This window comes from Dermacentor andersoni, chromosome 11 (assembly GCF_023375885.2).
Source record: "Dermacentor andersoni chromosome 11, qqDerAnde1_hic_scaffold, whole genome shotgun sequence".
Lineage (NCBI taxonomy): Eukaryota > Metazoa > Arthropoda > Arachnida > Ixodida > Ixodidae > Dermacentor > Dermacentor andersoni.
In genome coordinates, this window is record NC_092824.1 from 45,056,138 (window position 1) to 45,074,985 (window position 18,848).

Below are 18,848 nucleotides of genomic sequence, written 5' to 3' on the forward strand. Positions count from 1 at the left end.
ACATTACTGTCGCAAGCTTGCCGATATTAACAATAATATTCATTACTGATACGAAAGAAAGTGTTTCAATGCGCGTAATGTACTCACTATAAAAAAAAATTTGTGTTCAGCGTGTTCAGTTTGCTCCTCCGGCCGCCATTTTTGTTTTGGTGACCTGCACTGACAGCGGCAGCCGTCTGCTTGTCATCTCACAGCAAATGCGGGATGAAAAAACAAAATGTTTCCTTTCGTGGGAAATTTAACCTGCATAATGATCGCGCCCCTCAATTTGCGCCAATTTTTTTGACAAGAAAGTGCAATCCTTAAGTGAGTAAAGAGGGTATTTGCAGTGTTCTGGAATCACCTGCTGAAATGAAACTTTTTGCCGATGATTGCTTGCTTTATTCTACAGTGGCAGATAAAACCGACCAAAGGAAAATTAATCGATGCCTCCAAAGTTTACATGACTGGTGCATAAAATGGGGAATGGAAATAAATTATTTGAAATCGACATTTGCTCGTAACAATTAAGAAAACCACCCCTTCCTTTGACTGTAAAATTGGTGACAACCCTTTGTCGAATGTACATAACTTTAGGTACTTAGGGGGGATCATTCATCACGACTTGTGCTGGCGCCTCCCAGTGGAGGAGGTCTGCTCTAGGACCTACAGGAAACTGTTAATTTTGAGAAAACAGTTGCAGCATGCACCAACACATTTGAAACTAATTTCGTACAAAACATTTGTTTGCCCGATTTTGGAGTACTCCTCCCCAATTTGGAGCCCTCACCAGCTGTACTTGTGAGATAAACTCGAAAAAAAATTCAGAGAGCCACTGTGCGTTTTGTGTGGTCGCGTTATCGGAGACTTGATTCTGTAACACACATGTTGAAATGTTGAGACTTGGAACTGCTAGAAACACGATGAGAAAAACAATGAATGCAATTGTTTTTCCAGATAACCAGAAATCAAATAAGAATAAACAAACAAACATGCATTTGCACCCCCCCCCCCTCCAGAACACAATGCGCGTTTAAACCACAGTGCTAGTATACAGCCTTATAAAGCAAGCCTTGGTGGTTTTCAATACTCATTCTTTCCTTCATGTATTAATATATGGAATGGCCTTCTGGATTGCACTGTAACAGCAAAAGATGTTAAAGAATTTTATACTCAACTAGAATTGTATTACAGGCAAAGGGATAATTAAGAATTGATCATGCTTACTGTTATTCTTGCATTTCTAAAAGACCTTACACGTGTACACTTGTTCATCCTCTCTGTAATTTGTGTTTGACGATGCTGTATAATGTTGTATTGCCGGTGATGAACTTTATCTTTTTATGTGACAAGTCCTCTCATGTAATTGCCCTCAAGTGAGGGCTATAGTATTTCTAAATGAATAAAAAAAGAAAATAAAACCCCATGTTCCTTCCTTATTTTTTTCGATAAAACTGATTGATTGGGCTGTGAATGGGGTGGCAGCTAAACTGGTCTCAAGCACAGCAAATTTGTTCCTATAAGCCCAGTAAATGATCAAAATCCAGAAGTCTTGTTTGAACAATTTGAAGGGACCCTGATGGAAATATCAAGTCCCTCCACAGAGATAGATTAGTGCTCCAAGATACCCAAATCAATCCATTTACAGACAATAGAGCTTGTTAAACATGATTTTTTCATGTTAAAATATCTGTTACATGTTAAAAAAATGATGTAAACGTAAGATAGGATCAGTCTTTAACTCTGTGAAAGCGCAGTACAATCTCTCATGTTGTAGTATGTGCTACTTATAACTGACAAACTGTATTCCACCATTCACAATTTTGATTGAACATTGCATGGTGCATTTGAGCAATGAAAAGAAAAGCGGCTTGTAACCTTTATTGCCCTCTTACTACAGAAAAACTCAATAGTGCCACCTCTTTATCTGCCCTACTGGCACTTTCTACACAGGCGTGGCACACCCTATGTAGGGGCCTCCTAACAAAGCAGGAAGTATTGCTCACCAGAGCTTGACCTTCGAGATTACTAGCAGAGCTGCTCAAAATAGTCCATTTGATTGGGAGCTAATTTGAATCATGAAGGAATAGCATGGCCATTTTCAGTCATGATTTCTGTTGAAACCAAGTTGTTTTTTGCATAAAGCAAAAGTTGTGAGGTTTATAGAAGGGTAAGCAATCCATGCTAGATAGATTCAGCCTGTATTTTCCCTGTCACTTTAGAGGAGTACTGAGATGACATATGCAACTTCTCACTTTATTGCATTAAATGATGAACCCTAAAATATTAGGCATACTCAACTCCAGTTGACATCTACATAATTCGAAGCATGCTTGGTTTAGTAGAAAATGGTTACGAATCATATAGGTGTTATTGCTCTTGCGATCTGTCTACGTGTAATATATATATGTATATATACCACAGAGCCAGGGGCATCACATCCACTGGCATTGAGAGTGCGCATCTCTAGAAATTCGCAGGTGACTACGGCGGAGTGAGTGCAAATTGCATAAGTAGTGCATTCTGGGAGCAACCCGAGTAGAGAAGGACTGCACTGGAGTGGACCCTCGTATTACTACAAGTGTGACCTCAAATCTAGAGCAAAGGATGCCCAGCCTTTGGTGCAAAGCAGGTTCTCAAGAGGAGCATTCATGTCATGGTTAATTATGCACTTCTACACCCTTTACTTCAGTGCACAAAACCTTTAACTAACATTGTGCAGAAGCCTATCCAAACTGCAGTTTCTTTCGTTTTACTTGCTGCTTCACGAAAGAGACCAGGTACTAGATACAAAACAAAAAGTGGGCTTACAGAGAAGAATGCTTCGCATGAATAATTTACTGCAAGACTTCTTTCTATAAAGTAGATTCCGTTTCGGTACCCAGCAGGTGGACGTGTCATGTTGTTGCAATACACTTGCCAACTCGGTTCCCGCAATTGCAGCAGCTACGCCGACACAAGGAAGCACAGCCAGAAAAAATGTGCATAGCGCTCTTGATTACTCTTTATGAGCAGTGTCATCACACCTAGCCTTATTCGAACATGACACCAGAAAATTTTGCACTGTGTCATGATGCCGATTAATTTCGATAATGCCCGGTTATGGCATTTTGAGACCAACTCCAGTATTGCGTTCAAATATAAGTGCTTCCCAACCTTCACACTTGCTGAGTGTTCTCCTATTATGTGTGCGATGTGTACGGTAGTTTCTACAAATTCAAATTATACATGTCAGCACTACTTAAGTTACATACACACGCGAGAGCGCTTTTGGAGCACAGCTGCTTGCACGCTGGAAAACCATCACCAGAGGGACCTGAGCGTGGACACTTACTATTTTGTCGGTAGATTGTGTACAGATGGTCGAGGCGGGAGCGCACACTCAGCAGGAACCAGGCCTGGGCCACCAAGATGGCCACCCCGAGCAGAAAGCCTAGAACTTTGGCCAGCGATAAGCATCCTTCACTGTTGCCCCCACAGCACGCACTGCCAGAGTGCGGGCCACCAGTAAGCACCAGGCCGCGGGCGCCACGAAGCCGCCTGCGCAGATCATGACCCCATGCGTCAAAGAGTGGTGCATGCATGCCTGAAGCACAGAGCAGGCGAAGTTTTTTACTGCACACATACAATTAGAATGCCTATTAACCATTTGGGTGCCAGGTGTCTTTCTGAAATGCAATGAATTCAACTTCCGTGTAAGTAACACAGCAGCACACATTAACTTCAAATGCTTTTTATTGGCGATATGTTGCTCAAGTTTTTAGACTTAAACCTGAAAAAAAAAAAAAAAACATACATATGTTTCTTAATGATTTTTATCAGATAGTGTTCCGCAGGGAACATGGTCTTTCGTTGCTGTCCTTGTCACCTCATAACCTCATAACCAACATCAAAGGCCTGTGAATCGGCATTCAAAAGGAGCTGTTTTATTTCTGCATTGTTAATAAAGGCGTGGACTTTTTTGCACTGTTCAACCAAGTCAGAAACGAGAGATATAAACAACACCGACAGGGGGTAAACATTGTTGAGCCATCTGTCATATAAAATCAAGGCCAACCATAAAATTTTAGTTTAACCAACTTCTGGAGTCATTGGTGCAATCCATCTACAGATGTTTCAGGTTCACGAGTTATCTCGGGCACAGCCAAAGGTATGCATCAGCTGCCAGATGAATTTACTTGAAAGGCTTAAGAGAGAAATAGAAGGATAAATGAAGGGCAAGGAGGTTAACCATCACTGGGCCCAGTTGACTATCCTGCAGGGGGGAAGGGGAGGGAAAGAATAGGAGAAGGAGAGAAAGTCTAGTGTTGGTGTTGACAACATAATGAAAGTTCCCTGTTCTAGGGGGGAACGCAAGGTGGCATCGCCGCGTGTGAACGTGTCTCATCGGCTCTGTGAGTGTTTGGGTGTAACGCCCGTTATGTTTGTTATATCCCAGTGGGTTTTTCACCCGACATGTGTGAAGATTTCCGTGACGTTCGAAGACTATTTTTGAAGAGGTCTGTACATTAGAAAGCCTTTTATTGTGACTTTTGTGGTTCCTCGCCTACAAGAGCTTGGTGGCTCTCCGACGCCGTAGGCGTTGACATGCTTTGTGTGGCCGTCATGAACCAGGTTGAGGTAGTAGAAAGGAAAGATCTTCCCCCAGAGATGCTCAAGTGGCGACAAACGCACATATACAATGCCGCATATCAAGACTCACTCCGCAAGAACGCCATCACTGCCATGGCCGACGCTGCTGCATGGGAACAGACGATCTCCAGGAGTAACAAAGTGAGGCCTCCCAAGTTACCCGAAGGCTCATACAAGGCCGTTTTTTGCATTTGCGGAGGTTTCGACACCTCTCGCTTCAGCTACTTCCAACTCACAAAGCATCTCTCTACGGCAGCCAGCTTTCCAGCCACTGCGAAGCTGCGCCAAGACGTCGTTACCATCAACCTCACCACCAACGCAGTTACCCTCAACATAGAAAGCTGCGATCACTTGAAGAAATATCTCGCCATCAAGTCGCTCACGGCCGACGGCCAAGAGCACGAAGTGACCTCCTACAGCGTTCCAAACTCCGAGACGTGCAAAGGCATTATCTACATCGACAGAGTATGCCTGGGAGAAGTTATCTACAAAAAAGACATTCTACCCATGCTTTGTGAGTGCAACCCACAAATGCACTTTTTAGAAGCCAGACGAATGAGAAAAACTTCCGACGCAGTCCTCGTGACTTTCTTGGAAACAAAAGTTCCTTTTTGGGTCAAATATGAAATGACGATGCTCTGGTGCAAGCCTTTTCAACAAAGAATGGAGGCCTGCACACGCTGTTGGAAAGTTGGACATTGACCGGACGTATGCCCTACGCACACTGAGGATACCTGCCATAAATGTGGAACTGTGAATCGTCCGACTGATCATGTGTGCATTCCCAAGTGTGTACTATGTAGTGGAAGTCATGAGACTGGATCCATTCAATGTGCACTACGACATAAGCCTAAAATCTCATTCTCCAAGGCTGACAAGACTCCTCCTCAATCCAAGACCAAGTCTTCTCCTTCGCCCAAGAAGCAGGGACCTCTTCCTAAGAAAAACAAGATGAAGATTGGCCTCTTTTATCCGCTGCTCCCTCTAACAACAAATCAAGCTTTCCTCAGGTAAGATGGGCATTGGTAGCTTCCCACAGCTTACCTAAACCTAAGCAACCTGATGCCCCTATCTATGCCCTCCTACAGCAGTTTCAGGAAGAAAATCGTCTTCTGCATAAACAAATTCTCGACCTCCAAACCCTTTCTCCATGTACGACTGCTACCACTCGATCTCAACCCTCTACTGATGAACAACCCACAGTAACTCCTCCCCCTGTCAGTGAGAATGACGATCATACTCTAACCATGGACAGTCCTCCTCCTCCCACTACCACAAAGCACAAATGTATTGATGATGGGAGAGATACTTGGGAGGAGCACAATAAGCTAAGTCGTGAACTCGCCGCACACATTAGAAACTAACAATCACTTTGAAGGCCTTGAAAAACGCATGGATGCCATAGAAGCCAAGCTTGAGTCCCTCACTACTAACGTTCATAACCTCAGTACCCACATAAATACTAAATTTACCCAGGATGACGCGCGACTTACCCAAATTGATGAGCAATTCAATCAAATTATCGAAAGACTCGATCGACTGCATGGCTGCGTCCCCTAAGCACTCCAACCTAGTTGTGTGGCGGTGGAACTGTAGGGGGTTTTCGAAAAAGAAGGCCAGTCTGCAACATTACATAGCCAATCGCACACAACTGCCCGCAGTCATTGCTTTACAAGAAATTAATGGTTACGTTAAATTCCCCGGATACAACGCATTCCAATGCAGAAGATGCGAATTTCCCAATACCGCGATCCTAGCACAAAAGCATTTGACTGTTTCTTGCTCCCATTTCGAGGGTAACGAGATTGATCATGACTTCGTAGAAATACTTCCTAAAAAGACCAGGTTGGCTCCTATTTACATCCTTAATGTTTACAGCAGTCCCAGCTCTAAACACCACCGTTTTACTAACGTTTTTGCTTGTGCTAAAAAGGAAGCTCGGAGAAACCCGCTCCTCATTGTTGGCGATTTTAACTCTCCAAATCAGCAATGGGGTCATACTACTTGCACACCTAAAGGACGAGCTTTATGGACCCACATTCAGGATCATTAACTCACCCTCCACAATGAATTCGACACACCCACTCACTTAGGAAATAGTGTCTCCAAAGGTACATCACCAGGTCTCACCCTCATCTCTCTGGTTAACTAAATGGGAAAACCTTCAAATCAATTTTGGTAGCGATCACTACGTCATTCAGATTTCTGTTACTTTCTCTCACAAGCCCTTTCCCACTCTGCCTCCCAAACTTACGGATTGGGACAAATTTAGTATAACTCATGCAAATAATGCTCCCAATTCCATACTTGATCTAAAGCAATGGATCAGTCAACTCCAAACGCATGTTGACAATTATACTACAACTATGCCACCTGATGCTCCCTTTCAAACAGCTGATGTCAAACTACTAAACATGTGGCAAGCGAAGGAATCATTATTAAAGCGGTGGAAAAGACGCCGCCATAACCGCAGGCTTCGCATCCGTATAGCTAGACTTGATGATGACGTCCAAGTATATGCGACCCAGCTATTAACAATGGGGCCAAGTATGTGAGAGCATGCATGGTAATCTCAGTAGTAAAAAGACTTGGCAACTGCTGAGACATTTGCTTGGTCCCTTGGCCTCAGGCGCGCAATATAGTCACTACATCACTCAATCATTGCACAAACGCAAGGATAATATTCCCTATCTTTTTCAGGAGCTTGCACGATTACACCTCCCTTCTACCACAACTCATGAGAATTCAGATTATACAGGCGAGGCTGATGGACTTCTCGACAACCCAATAATGGAGACAGAAGTTCGACACGCTTTAGCTTCCCTTAAAACTACATCTTCTCCGGGTACAAATAATGTAAATAATAAATTACTCAGAAATCTGGACGACAAATCTATCTCTGCCCTCACAGAATACTATGATCATTGCTTCGGTAACAGCTCTCTTCTGAATGCATGGAAAACTGCTAAAGTAATCTTTATTCCCAAACCCAATAAATACTCTGACAGCTAATCTTAGACCTATTTCCCTCATGTCATGCTTGGGCAAAACGCTCGAACATGTTATGCTTAATCGCTTCAATAAATACACGAAAGACAATCAGTTATTCCTGCCAGAGATGATTAGCTTTCACGAGTCACTTTCTTGCCAGGATGCCATGCTAAGGCTCAAGCATGACCTTCTTACTCCTACATTTAGTAATGACACCCAAGCCATCTTAGGACTTGACCTTCGTGGTGCATTCAACAAAATAGATCATGGATCTATCTTACGTGAATTGAATGTTATTACGGTAACTCTGGTAGAAAAATGCATGACTACATCAGCGAATTTTTTACCAATCGCACAGCTGCCATTAGTCTCAATGATCAAACTTCTCCCCCAATCACCCTAAGTGGCTTTGGCACTCCTCAGGGATCTGTGCGCTTGCCGTTTCTATTTAACCTAGCTATGAGGCCTATTGCTGGGAAGCTGGCACAAATAACGGATCTCCAATATTCTTTATATGCAGATGACATTACCCTATGAATTAAGGGTGGCTAAGACGGCTACATTCAAGATACCTTACAAGAGGCTGCAGATACAGTGGCTATGAGAGCCGGGTTCGTGAACCTCGAGTGCACGCCCGCCACATCTAAGCTGTTACTTCTATCCGCAAATAAACATGTTACGCCCAACATTCAGATTAACATTAATGGGAAGCAAGTTCCTGTAGTAGACAAAATCCGTGCACTTGGCATGAACATTCAATCTAACCGACTCAATACATATACACTTCAAACGGTTACTGCCAGCGTAGGTCACACCACACGGCTTATAGGAAGGGTGTACAATAAGCACGGAGGTCTCCGCGAGGCAGAATTGCTAAGAGTGGTACAGGCATTTCCTGTCAGTAAAATCACATTCTCCCTGCCTTATCTCCACTTAACTAGGGCTGAGGAAGATAAAGTTGACTCACTGATACACAGACTCTACAAATTTGCCCTTGGAGTGCCAAGTAGAGCTTCGACTGTGAGACTTTTGGCTAGAGGTACCTTGAACACTTTTAGTGAGCTCGCAGAAGCCCACCTGACAGCTCAATAACAGTGCTTATCGAATACCCACACTGGTAGGCACATCCTACACTTCCTAAGTATTGCCCCAGCACCCATGACCAACGAGAAATTCAATATTAGCCACCTGATACATGAGCACTTTCATATCCCTCCTTTCCCTAAGAATATGCACCCTGTTCACCACGAACATAGAAGGCAACAACGAGCTAAAGCCCTGCAGAAAAAGTTATTCAACGACAAAGACGTGGTCTGTGTCGATGCCGCAGAGTATCCCTGTGGACACAAATTCGCCATATCAGTCGTTGATTCCACAGGCATTGTTGCGACGGGAGCATCCATTATAGCCTCTTCGGAGGAGGCCGTGGTGGCACTCGCCGCAACAATACCCAATTACTTTGTCATAGTAAGTGACTCAAAAACTGCCATACACAACTTCGGAGCGGGTAGGGTTTGCAGGACAGCCCTAGCCATTCTATCTCCCAATCCGCCAACCCAACTTCTGAGTTTAATCTCGACACCTGCTCACGCAGGCCTAAACGGCAATGAAGCGGCCCACCTAAGTGCTCGAGCTTTCACAAACCCAGCACAGGCTAGACTAGGGGATGGTTCAGACGCCAATGATCTCCCTCCAGCATTCCCCTCCAAAGACAGATTACTTACATACCACGACATTTGCGGGCATTACCGCCTAGGTCGCCTAACCCTCGCTCCTTTTGATTCGGTTGTCACGCATAGACGAGGTACTATGGCGTAAACTACAGACTCGCACTTTTCTATCTCCTGCCTTAAGTCACAAAATTCACCCAGGAATATACCCTACTTAAGCCTGCAAGTTTTGTGCTGATAGCAGAGTGGACCTTAACCCCATTATGTGGCAATGCAAGAACCACTCCCCTCCCCCTAACCTTTGCAGAGTTTTGATTAGTAGGGAGCTGTGGGAGGCTACCATGCGCAGCTACAACCCCAAACTTCAGGAAGCTATCCTGAGGTGGGCTGAGGTGGTAGAGGAGGCCTACCATGAGTAGGATAACCTCTCTCGCCTTCTTCTCGCAGCCCCTTTCCCTTTAGGATGGGATAAATAAAGTCTCTCTCTCTCTCCCTGTTCTATGTCCCAGACGGTAGCTCAGACTGGTAGCATTCACAAAGCAGCAGCAAACCATGCTTTGCCGTGTAGCAGACAACAGAAGCAACCAAATGACTCATAGCTGCCCTGTTTTGGACATTTTTTACAGCGAGAGGCTGGGATAAAGGCAACAAAATAAATTTTTTTTTTTGCAGAACAGACTGGGCAAGTAAATGTACTAAGTGTTATACTGAATGAACCAGATCATAAAATGCAATCTTGCTGCGAAATTTGGGCAAGAATGAAGGAGCGGTAAGAGAGAGAGAGAGAGAGAGTGAACTTTAATGAGCACCAGCAGTTCAGTCGGCTGGGCCTAGGCCTCCCACGATGGGACGTCGAGGTCTTGCCTCCTCGCCGCTTCGTAGGCCTGCTGGGTCGCCCAGAGTTGGTCGTCGAGGTGGGAGCTGCGCAGGGCGGCGTGCCATCTTGACTAGAGGGTCACGGGATTAAGGTCTGGGTATTGACGTTTGCACTCCCATAGCATGTGGGGGAGTGTTGCTGCTTCAGTTTTACAGACCTTGCACGTCTGGCTCGGGTAGATGTCGGTGTATATAATGTGATAGCGTGTGAGGGAGGGGTATGTATTCGTCTGTAACAGGCGAAGGGTGGTTGCCTGTACCCTGTTTAACTTGCGGTGAGGGGTGGGGAAGGTTCTTCTTGCGAGGTAAAATGATTTCACAAGGTCGTTGTATCTTGTAAGGCGGTCGCGTCCTGCGGGTGCACCAGCACCGTCTCCGGCACGGTCGACTAGTCCTCGTGCTACGGAGTGTGTAACCTCGTTGAGTTTGGTGTGGTGCGGGTGGACAACGTCGGCGTGTGCTGGGATCCAGACGAGGGTGATTTGATTTTCAGGCGAATGTGGGGCTTGTCGTAAGATACGGAGTGATTGCTGAGAAATACGACCTTTGATGTAGTTGTTGATTGCTGCGTGAGAATCACTCAGTATGGTGTGACAGGCTGGGTCAAGAGTTGCCAGGGCGATGGCGACTTCCTCGGCCGTCTCGGCATTTTTGGTAACGATGCTGGCAGCATGTCGGAGCAAGCCGCCTGCCTTGGTAACCGCCACAAAGCGCCGTCCATCTTGGTACTCAGCTGTGTCGACGAAGTCACGCTCACGGTGTTGGCATAAGCTTTGATGAGGGAGGTAGCTCGTGCCTTCCTGCGTTCTTTGTTGTAGTCTGGGTGCATGTTTTTTGGAATAGGGTCAGCGTGTATCCATTGCTGAATGTCGCGTAGTATTGGGTGTTTGTCTCCATGTTGACAGTGGTAGGTGATATTAAGCTTGTTTAGAATGCTGCAGCCTGTTTCCGTTAGGGTAAGCCGTTCTAGTTGGGATCGACGTTGGGCTTTGATTAACTTGTCTAGCGTGTTGTGGATACCTAATTGTAGTAGAAGTTCCGTGCTGGTGTGGTTGGGTAAGCACAAAATCTTTTTTTTTAAGTTGTTAAGTGGATAACACAGGTTTCTGTACGTACAGGTGAGGCAAAGGTGATCGTGTTGATGTAAATGAGCTTAAGCTTGTCATATCAGCCAATGCTTAGAAGGAATGAGAAAAGGAAATCTAAAGCTTTATGTTGCCCCTTTTGAAGGTAAAGGCGCAGAACATGTATTCGACCACCAACCTAAACATTCAGTAGAAGTTCTGCCCACACAATCACAATCAGTGGCGTAGCAACAAGCGAGGGGGGGGGGTGCACAGGGCCAGTGGGGGGGGGGTTTGTAATATATGTCTGAAAACACCCGAAAATTGTCGATATCCTCGCCTTCCTCGACTACACCCGGGGGGAGAAGGGCTATCGGCCTCGGGTGCCAGACGACCAAGCTACACCACTGATCACAGTACACCTACACTTTGTGCATCTACATAAAAAAAGTTTTGGTAAGACGTCAATGCTGAAGGCAGTTCGCCTTTGTGGAAATGTGGAAATGAGCAAACATAATTGGCTAGTGCATGTACAGAACTTTTTTTCCAGTTGGACGGTGACGTATCTGTGTTGTGACTGACTATAGCATGGTTCCTGACTCTAGTGGTGCCTGGGAAGCAGCCTGTTCTACTACAACAAATATTATTAAGTCCTTTCCCTATTAATTACCCTTGCAAATACGTCATATCCACTGCGGGTTAAACTTGGCCAATACTGCACATTGGTAACGAGACATCATCAAAAAAAAGTTTGGCTTCCTTCCTCTAACTTCAATGAGCCTTGTGATGTGTGGCCGAGGCACCATTCCACCAAACTTCACGTACAATGCCAGCTCCCTAATAGAACTAACATGACGCTAAAAATATGAGGCGATCCAGAATAAATCTGGAATCGCTAATAGATAGGTTATCACTGCAAGTGAACGTAGCTTTGTGAGATGAATTAATCGGAAACACCCCCCCCCATACCAAGGTACGTAACTATAATAACTGCTATCAGTTCATTAATTTTGTGCTTACAAGTCCACTTTTCTCTCTATTGCCAATACGGCCGGCAGGTACAATAAATAAATAAACGTAATTATGAAACTTCAGTACAAAGGTATAGCAGACAAACTCCTATAATCCTCACCACGTAAAAATCAAGTATTACTTGCACCTGTAGGTGCCTTAACCTGAATGGCTTCATTTTATTTATTAAAACTGTCAGTCCCACCAAGGCTCTTATAGCCATCATAAAAAACAAAAAGTTTTAAAACACAAAGCACACTGCACAAACAACAGACCTATATAAATCATGCACATCAAGAGATGATAAAACAGCCACAAAGTAGGCATATTCATATAAAAGCCGAACAAATAACTAACTAACTAACTAAATAAATATTATTATGGGACCAGTTGGCATGTCAATGACGGCAGCAGGGTCGACACACTGGGCATGGCCAACGCACTCCCCACGAAGCAAAGTGAGAGGAGAGGACAATCGGTTGGCGATGAGCAATCTGCTGACGCCGGCATGAACGTCCAAAAGAGCGAAAGGCAGCGGGGAACATTTGCAACGAGCGAAAATTGCAGATGGCGCAAAAAGTGCGCTGGCATCAGCAACAATATTGCATGACACTGTGGCAAGGGCAGATGAGTGCAGTGGAATTGTAACGTCTTCGGCAACAAATACTTTATCTACAGGTTCACGAGCGTCAAGGAGTGGGGCATTCGATGACCAGTCGATGACGGCCTTATTATCAGAAAGGAAGTCCCAGCCAAAAATAAGATCGTGGGAACAAGAACACAGCACCAAAAATTCGACGATGTAGAGGAGGCCGTTGATCACAACGCGAGCAGTACACGCAGCTGCACGCATGATGCGGTCTACGCTGGCAGTATGAAGTGACACGTTGGACAGTGGCGTCGTAACTTTTCTGAGCGAACAGCAAAGTTTGGTGCTAATAACTGAAACTGCGGCACCAGTGTCAAGGAGGGCGAGTGCAGTGACGCCGTCCACATATACGTCAATAACATTAGTTGGAGAAGGAAGAGGCCTTGGTCTGTTCATGGGTGACGCAGTTCTTGCTTCTGGAACTGCGACGATTAGTTTTCCCGTTCCAGTAAGGACGACGGTGCATCAGCAAAAGCGAATGGCGTCAAGGCGATGGCGAACGGCGGTCAACAAGAGGGCGGTGGTCTGAGTAGGAAGACATCTGGCTGGGGTTCTGAGACGCGGAGGATGACGGTATGGGGAAACGTGTGGTGCGGCATCGAAGCTACGGCGGTAGGACTTTGCGCGGCGACGACAAAATCGTGCAACGTGGCCAGGTACACCACACGCAAAACATATTGGCCGGTTGTCAGGAGTGCACCATGGTCCACTGCTGTACCGTGGCTGAACGAAGTGAGGAGCTGGCCACAGTGGCACGACCGATGGGGATGGTGCAAAGGTCGGAGGTGGTGGTCGCGCGAGAGCCTCGGCATAGCTGAGAGGTGCAGTCACCTTGGGAAAAGCAATGGGAGTCGGCACAGGCGGAGTCTCACAGGCAGAAGGGAGAGCTGCGCACACTTGCTCCTGGATGACCTGGCGAAGGTTGACCGGCAAAGGCGAAGGTGGTGGCGTGGCTGAGGACAGCAGCGAAAGCTCACGAGCGACCTCATCACGGACGAACTCTTTTACCTGGAAAAGCAGGGAGTCCATCTCAGGAGCCGCGGCCATGCTCGCGAGGGTTTCGTCAGACGCAGGAGGGTGCCGCGTGAGAAGGCACTGTCTGCAGAGCTCGTCGAAACTCGGGCAAAGATCAATGACCTGAGAGACAGTGCCTGGGTTTTTGGAGAGGAGCATATGAAAGGCATCGTCGGAAATGCCCTTCATGATGTGACGTACCTTGACCGCCTCCGCCATCGTCGGGTTGATACGCCGGTAGAGGTCGACGATGTCCTCTATGTAGCTGGTGAACGTTTCACCAATTTGCTGGGATTGGCTTCATAGGTGTTGTTCAGCGCGAAGTTTGCGCACGCCAGGGCGGCCGAAAACTTCTGCGATGTCGGTTTTGAAGCTAGCGCACGTGCGGAGATCGGCTTCGTGGTTTTTGAACCACAGCTTGGCGACGCCCGATAAATAGAAGATCGCGTTGCCGAGCTTTAGGGGATCGTCCCATTTGTTGGTGTTGCTGGCGCGTTCATACGATTCCAGCCAATCTTCATCGTCTTTCTCATCAGTGCCGCTGAAGATATCAGGATCCCACTGACGCTGGGCACTGGCTACATACGATGGCTGGAGTAACCGGTGGGGATGTTGGGCTGGGGTCGTCAGGCATGACGTATGGCAGAGTTTGGGTGCGTAATTCCAGGTTGGGGAAAACCGTAGCACCTCCACCAGAATCTAATATGAATACGGTCCAAGAGAGCAGCAGGCAGCGTATCTCAACCAGAGCAGCTCAGGCAATCTCAAGCTCGCGCCTCCCGGGCGACTGGCGATGTGGCTGCGGCGCCGGGCATTCCTCTTCACTACCTATCTGATAATCACCACAAGTGTACGCAGTGACATCATTGAAAAAAATGTCATAATCGGAAATATGCGTACAGAAATTCAAGTGTTTCTGATGCCTCTGACAGGCCAGCAAAAGGTCTCCTGTAAATTTCAATGGGCTGTTGGCAGCTTTCCAGGCCGATATATGCCACATGAATAGCATTAAACAGCAAAGACGTTTTGCATTGTTCTGAACATGTATCGATGTGATCGGTGCAATCATGCGGGATCGGCACGTTGGCTTCCCAGCTGCAGGCCAGCCATGTCAAGCTACTGGCTAAAACGCACGTGCAAGTCCAGAATGTTTAACTTCATGTTACTTTTGCTCAGTATTTCAGAGTCTTGCTATCAGAATACATACTTCTAGCTGCCGAGCGAACAAGTATTTGCTTCACTATAACCAACGTTATCTCAGTCTTCATATCTTTCTATATCATTACAGCAGAATATTCACCAAAATAAAGCACACCAAATGAAGTTTTAGACTTAGTTCATTACATACATGTGAAAAAACGATATCACCTGAACTGTACTTTTACTTGTTTTAGTATCATGTCTTACTGTTGTTTCTCCTTTGCTCTTCCTTTTTTATAGGTCATGACTTCAAGGTTTCATTTAACCTTCTGACTGCCAGATTTATTCCAGTGCTTGATTTGTGGACGTTTTGTGCTACACATAAACTGCTTTTTCATGGTCGCTTTCTTCCGTCACAGAAATCGCCGATAGTTTACAAATCCCTTCGTCTGTCAAACTGCAGACGGACCTGCCAACCTGGTTTGCCATGGCTGTCCCGCTGAGACAAGGTGACAGAGCACCGAGACATTTGCTCCACCTGCTATTGCAAATTTAACTGACAAGTATTAGGTGTTTTTACAACCTCTCTATAGACTGTACAACAGGTACACAATGTTAAGTTTTGCATGAGTTGTGTCTTGAGAGGCAGGGAATGCAGTGAAAAGACAAAACGAGCATATTTGGGGTTATCAGTCAAAGGGTTAAACTGCCTACTTTTGGAATAAACCTTTCCGACAGTGCTTGCCTCCACTTCGCATGTCCTGCGCTGGTTCGTGCTTCCTGCGATGAATTGTAGTCACTGACCTAGGCAGGACTTGACTGACATTTAAGAATCAATTTCAGTTTTTAGTCAACGATACCGACACATAAATCAAATATATGATGGCATTTATGACACCAAACCACTTTCGCAGAGGCACGCTTCATGGAAAGTTTATGGCTAGCAGTATTTGCAAGCAAGCACAAGAGGAAATATTGTGGCAGTATGGAGTCACTTATGAAGTGCACTGACCCTGTTGTAAAGGGTTAAAAAGTTCAAAGCATGAAAAAAGCAAGACAATGTGTGCGATATCAACAAACCTTTTCTCACAGTAACCATTTGTAAGAACCCATGCACTGCAGTAAGAGACAATGAAAGTGAAAAATAGTATGAGAGACGTGTCGCTGCCCTATATGGCACTTGGCAAATGAAGCACACAAAGGGAAGCTTCCCGAGTTGGTCTCATATGCTACAGGACAGATTTCGTATTTCCCTTTTTTTGATACATAAATCCAAGAATGGTTTTTATTGAGTTCCTTTGTATGTGCTCAGAGAAAACATGGCCTTGAAAGAGTTTCCACATAAACTCCCTAGGCAGCAGGGTTACGTTTACCAATGTGTCGTTTGGCTTGGCAAATTTAGCTGAGCATTACAGGAGTGACACGATGGACGCCAATTCTGAGCAGACAATTAACATGAAGTTATGCATTAGGCTAGATATTACCCCTAGTGAGGCATGGAACATGATTCGGAACGTGTATGGTGATAAAGCATCATTGAGAAGTGATGGCTTTGAATGGCACCGAAGGTTTCCAAGAGCAGAAATTCAGTGCAAAATGATCCCGAGCCCGTGAACATTACATACCACTGTAAATGTAAAATCTGTGAGGCAGCTACTGCATGAAAATCAGCAAGTTACTGTGCACATGATATAAGATCGAAAATTGAACGGGGATGCGCGCCACAACATCTTACACAGTGGTTTAGGAAAATGAATACTGAATGAGAACAACATCTCTCACACACTGACAAATGAACAGAATGGAATCAGAAAAACGATTGCTGCTAAACTTTTGGAAAGCATCAGAAGTGATCCCGCACTTAGGTTAGCACTACTGCTGGAGATAAAATCCCATACTACCAAGGGTTGTATTCTCAGGCGATCATTTTCGGCAATAGTTTCTCTTCCAAGACATTTTGCGAGACTCAGCCCAAGAGAGCCAATGAACTGCTTTCTCGTATTTGCCAGACCCTTATGTGCATGCGTCCAGTGTTGATTCTCGTGAGTGAAACTACCTTCAAAATTGGTAATTCAAGAATAAGTCCTCATTATGACTCTCAAACAGAGTGACAAAGCGTCAAATGGTGAATTTACGGCTCTCTCTAAAAAGGTGAAGCGACAATCACTGAAAACGAAAGGAAATGTTGATCGGCGTGTACACGTCGCATACATTTTCCCATGCATTCACAAAATTTTCACCTCTTGCACCCCGCAACAAGTTTTGTGAATGTTGCGCACCTCCTTTCAGTTAACCTCGAAGGTGCAGCTTCGTCGTCAGGGCGTATTGTTGTCGCAAGACAACAACAGTCCTGCCCTATTTCACTGGAAAGGCGATAAGGCTCTACTAATGCCCGAAGGCCGCATAGGTTGCAGAACAGGACTGTCATAACATATGTCCCTGATAACAACAACAACAACAAAAAAAATCAGTTGGAGGTGCCCAGCGAATTCCAAACAACGAGTGGGCCAAATTGTTTGAACGGAGAAGCCCCAGGCTTCAGAGTTCTTTCTTTCAGAAATGCTAGGAGGGAATTGTTCAATCTTCGAAACTAAGTTTGCAGCTATCAGACCTGAGGCACGAGTTGTTGCACATAGTGGACTGACTCGCCGCAACGGGTGCCAGACAACCAAGGTGATGACAACTACGATTCGAGCCGATGATAAAGCAATACGAGCAGTTCTATGTACAGAGATAGCAAACGACTCTTGAGTCAGGCTTATCAAGCCCGTGACGAGAACCTATGCCAGGCCTTTTAACTCCGGAAGGTCAGTATTTCTACATTACAGCGAATAACCCCCCAAACACCTTGAGATTTACACGACGCACCAGCAGCGTGTGTGAACTTCTACGCTTTCTAGAAGCGCCCGCTCCGATCGACTTACTTTCGGAAGCGCACTTTGCGCTTGGGCGGCACAAGCTGAAGCGGTTCCGGTTCGGATTCACTTTCCGACGACAACTCGAGTAGCTTGGCCGCTTCGCTCTTGTTGGGAGCGGGGCCATCGCGTCGGAACGTCGAGTCCGTGGTTGGCGCACCGCTGTTGGTCCACTCTTGAAACGGTAGCTCTTGGGACATGCCGTCGCAGTGGGCCCGGACGGCCGCGATCGTCGTTGTTGCTGCTACCGTCGCAAGGTCAGACCACGGCACATTTCACTACGCAACGGTGACAGGTACAGACAGACAAACACATCCGCAAACACCCGAGGCGAGGGCACTGCATCGTATTCTAGCGCAACATCTGTCTTCTCAGACTTTCACAATAAGATTGCTTTAGGGCCCCTTACCGGATTGTCGTGCGGTCTGGATCGACTTGCGTTGACCTGAGTCGAAGTCAGTGTTTGACATTACACAAACTAGAGGTATAAAACATCTTGAGGCGCAACCAGCATGAAGCACTAATGGTGTTTCGCGATATACCACTGCCCACAGAAAGCTTTTGCCGTAAATACCACTTATCTTGTAACGTTGGTAAATACAGCACAGACAATACAGTTTCCGGAAAAAGAAGTTGTGCTGGAACATAAGAGAACACATGTCTTCTACCTGGGTGATGTTAAAAACATTGTGGTCATAACGCAAGTGTATGTTACGACCTACTGGAACTTGAAATAACGTAAGTTTGCACATGTTCGTGTTCCATTACTTCATTTAGCGCACAATACAAGGACTTGTCTTCGTCGGTTTACACCAAGGTGGTTCAAGAAAAAAGTCACAGTTTCGCCCGAAGGGCGAAACATCGATTGCGATAGCGAATTAGTCGGCAGCTATACGAAGTAAGGATA

At 45.7% G+C, this 18,848-nt stretch overlaps 1 protein-coding gene across 2 annotated transcripts in view; it reads right to left on the reverse strand.

Moving 5' to 3' along the window:
* Positions 1-18,357, reverse strand: part of LOC126517485 (uncharacterized) — a 72,851-nt gene extending 54,494 nt beyond the window's left edge. For both annotated transcript variants that reach the window (XM_050167213.3, XM_050167212.3), the window contains exons 1-2: positions 17,951-18,357; positions 3,314-3,519 (exon numbers count right to left, since the gene is read on the reverse strand). In XM_050167213.3, the coding sequence (XP_050023170.1) occupies positions 3,314-3,519; positions 17,951-18,141 (397 nt within the window). In that variant the 5' untranslated portion in view covers positions 18,142-18,357. The remainder of the gene's footprint in view (positions 1-3,313; positions 3,520-17,950) is intronic.
* Between the last annotated feature and the right edge of the window lie 491 nt (positions 18,358-18,848).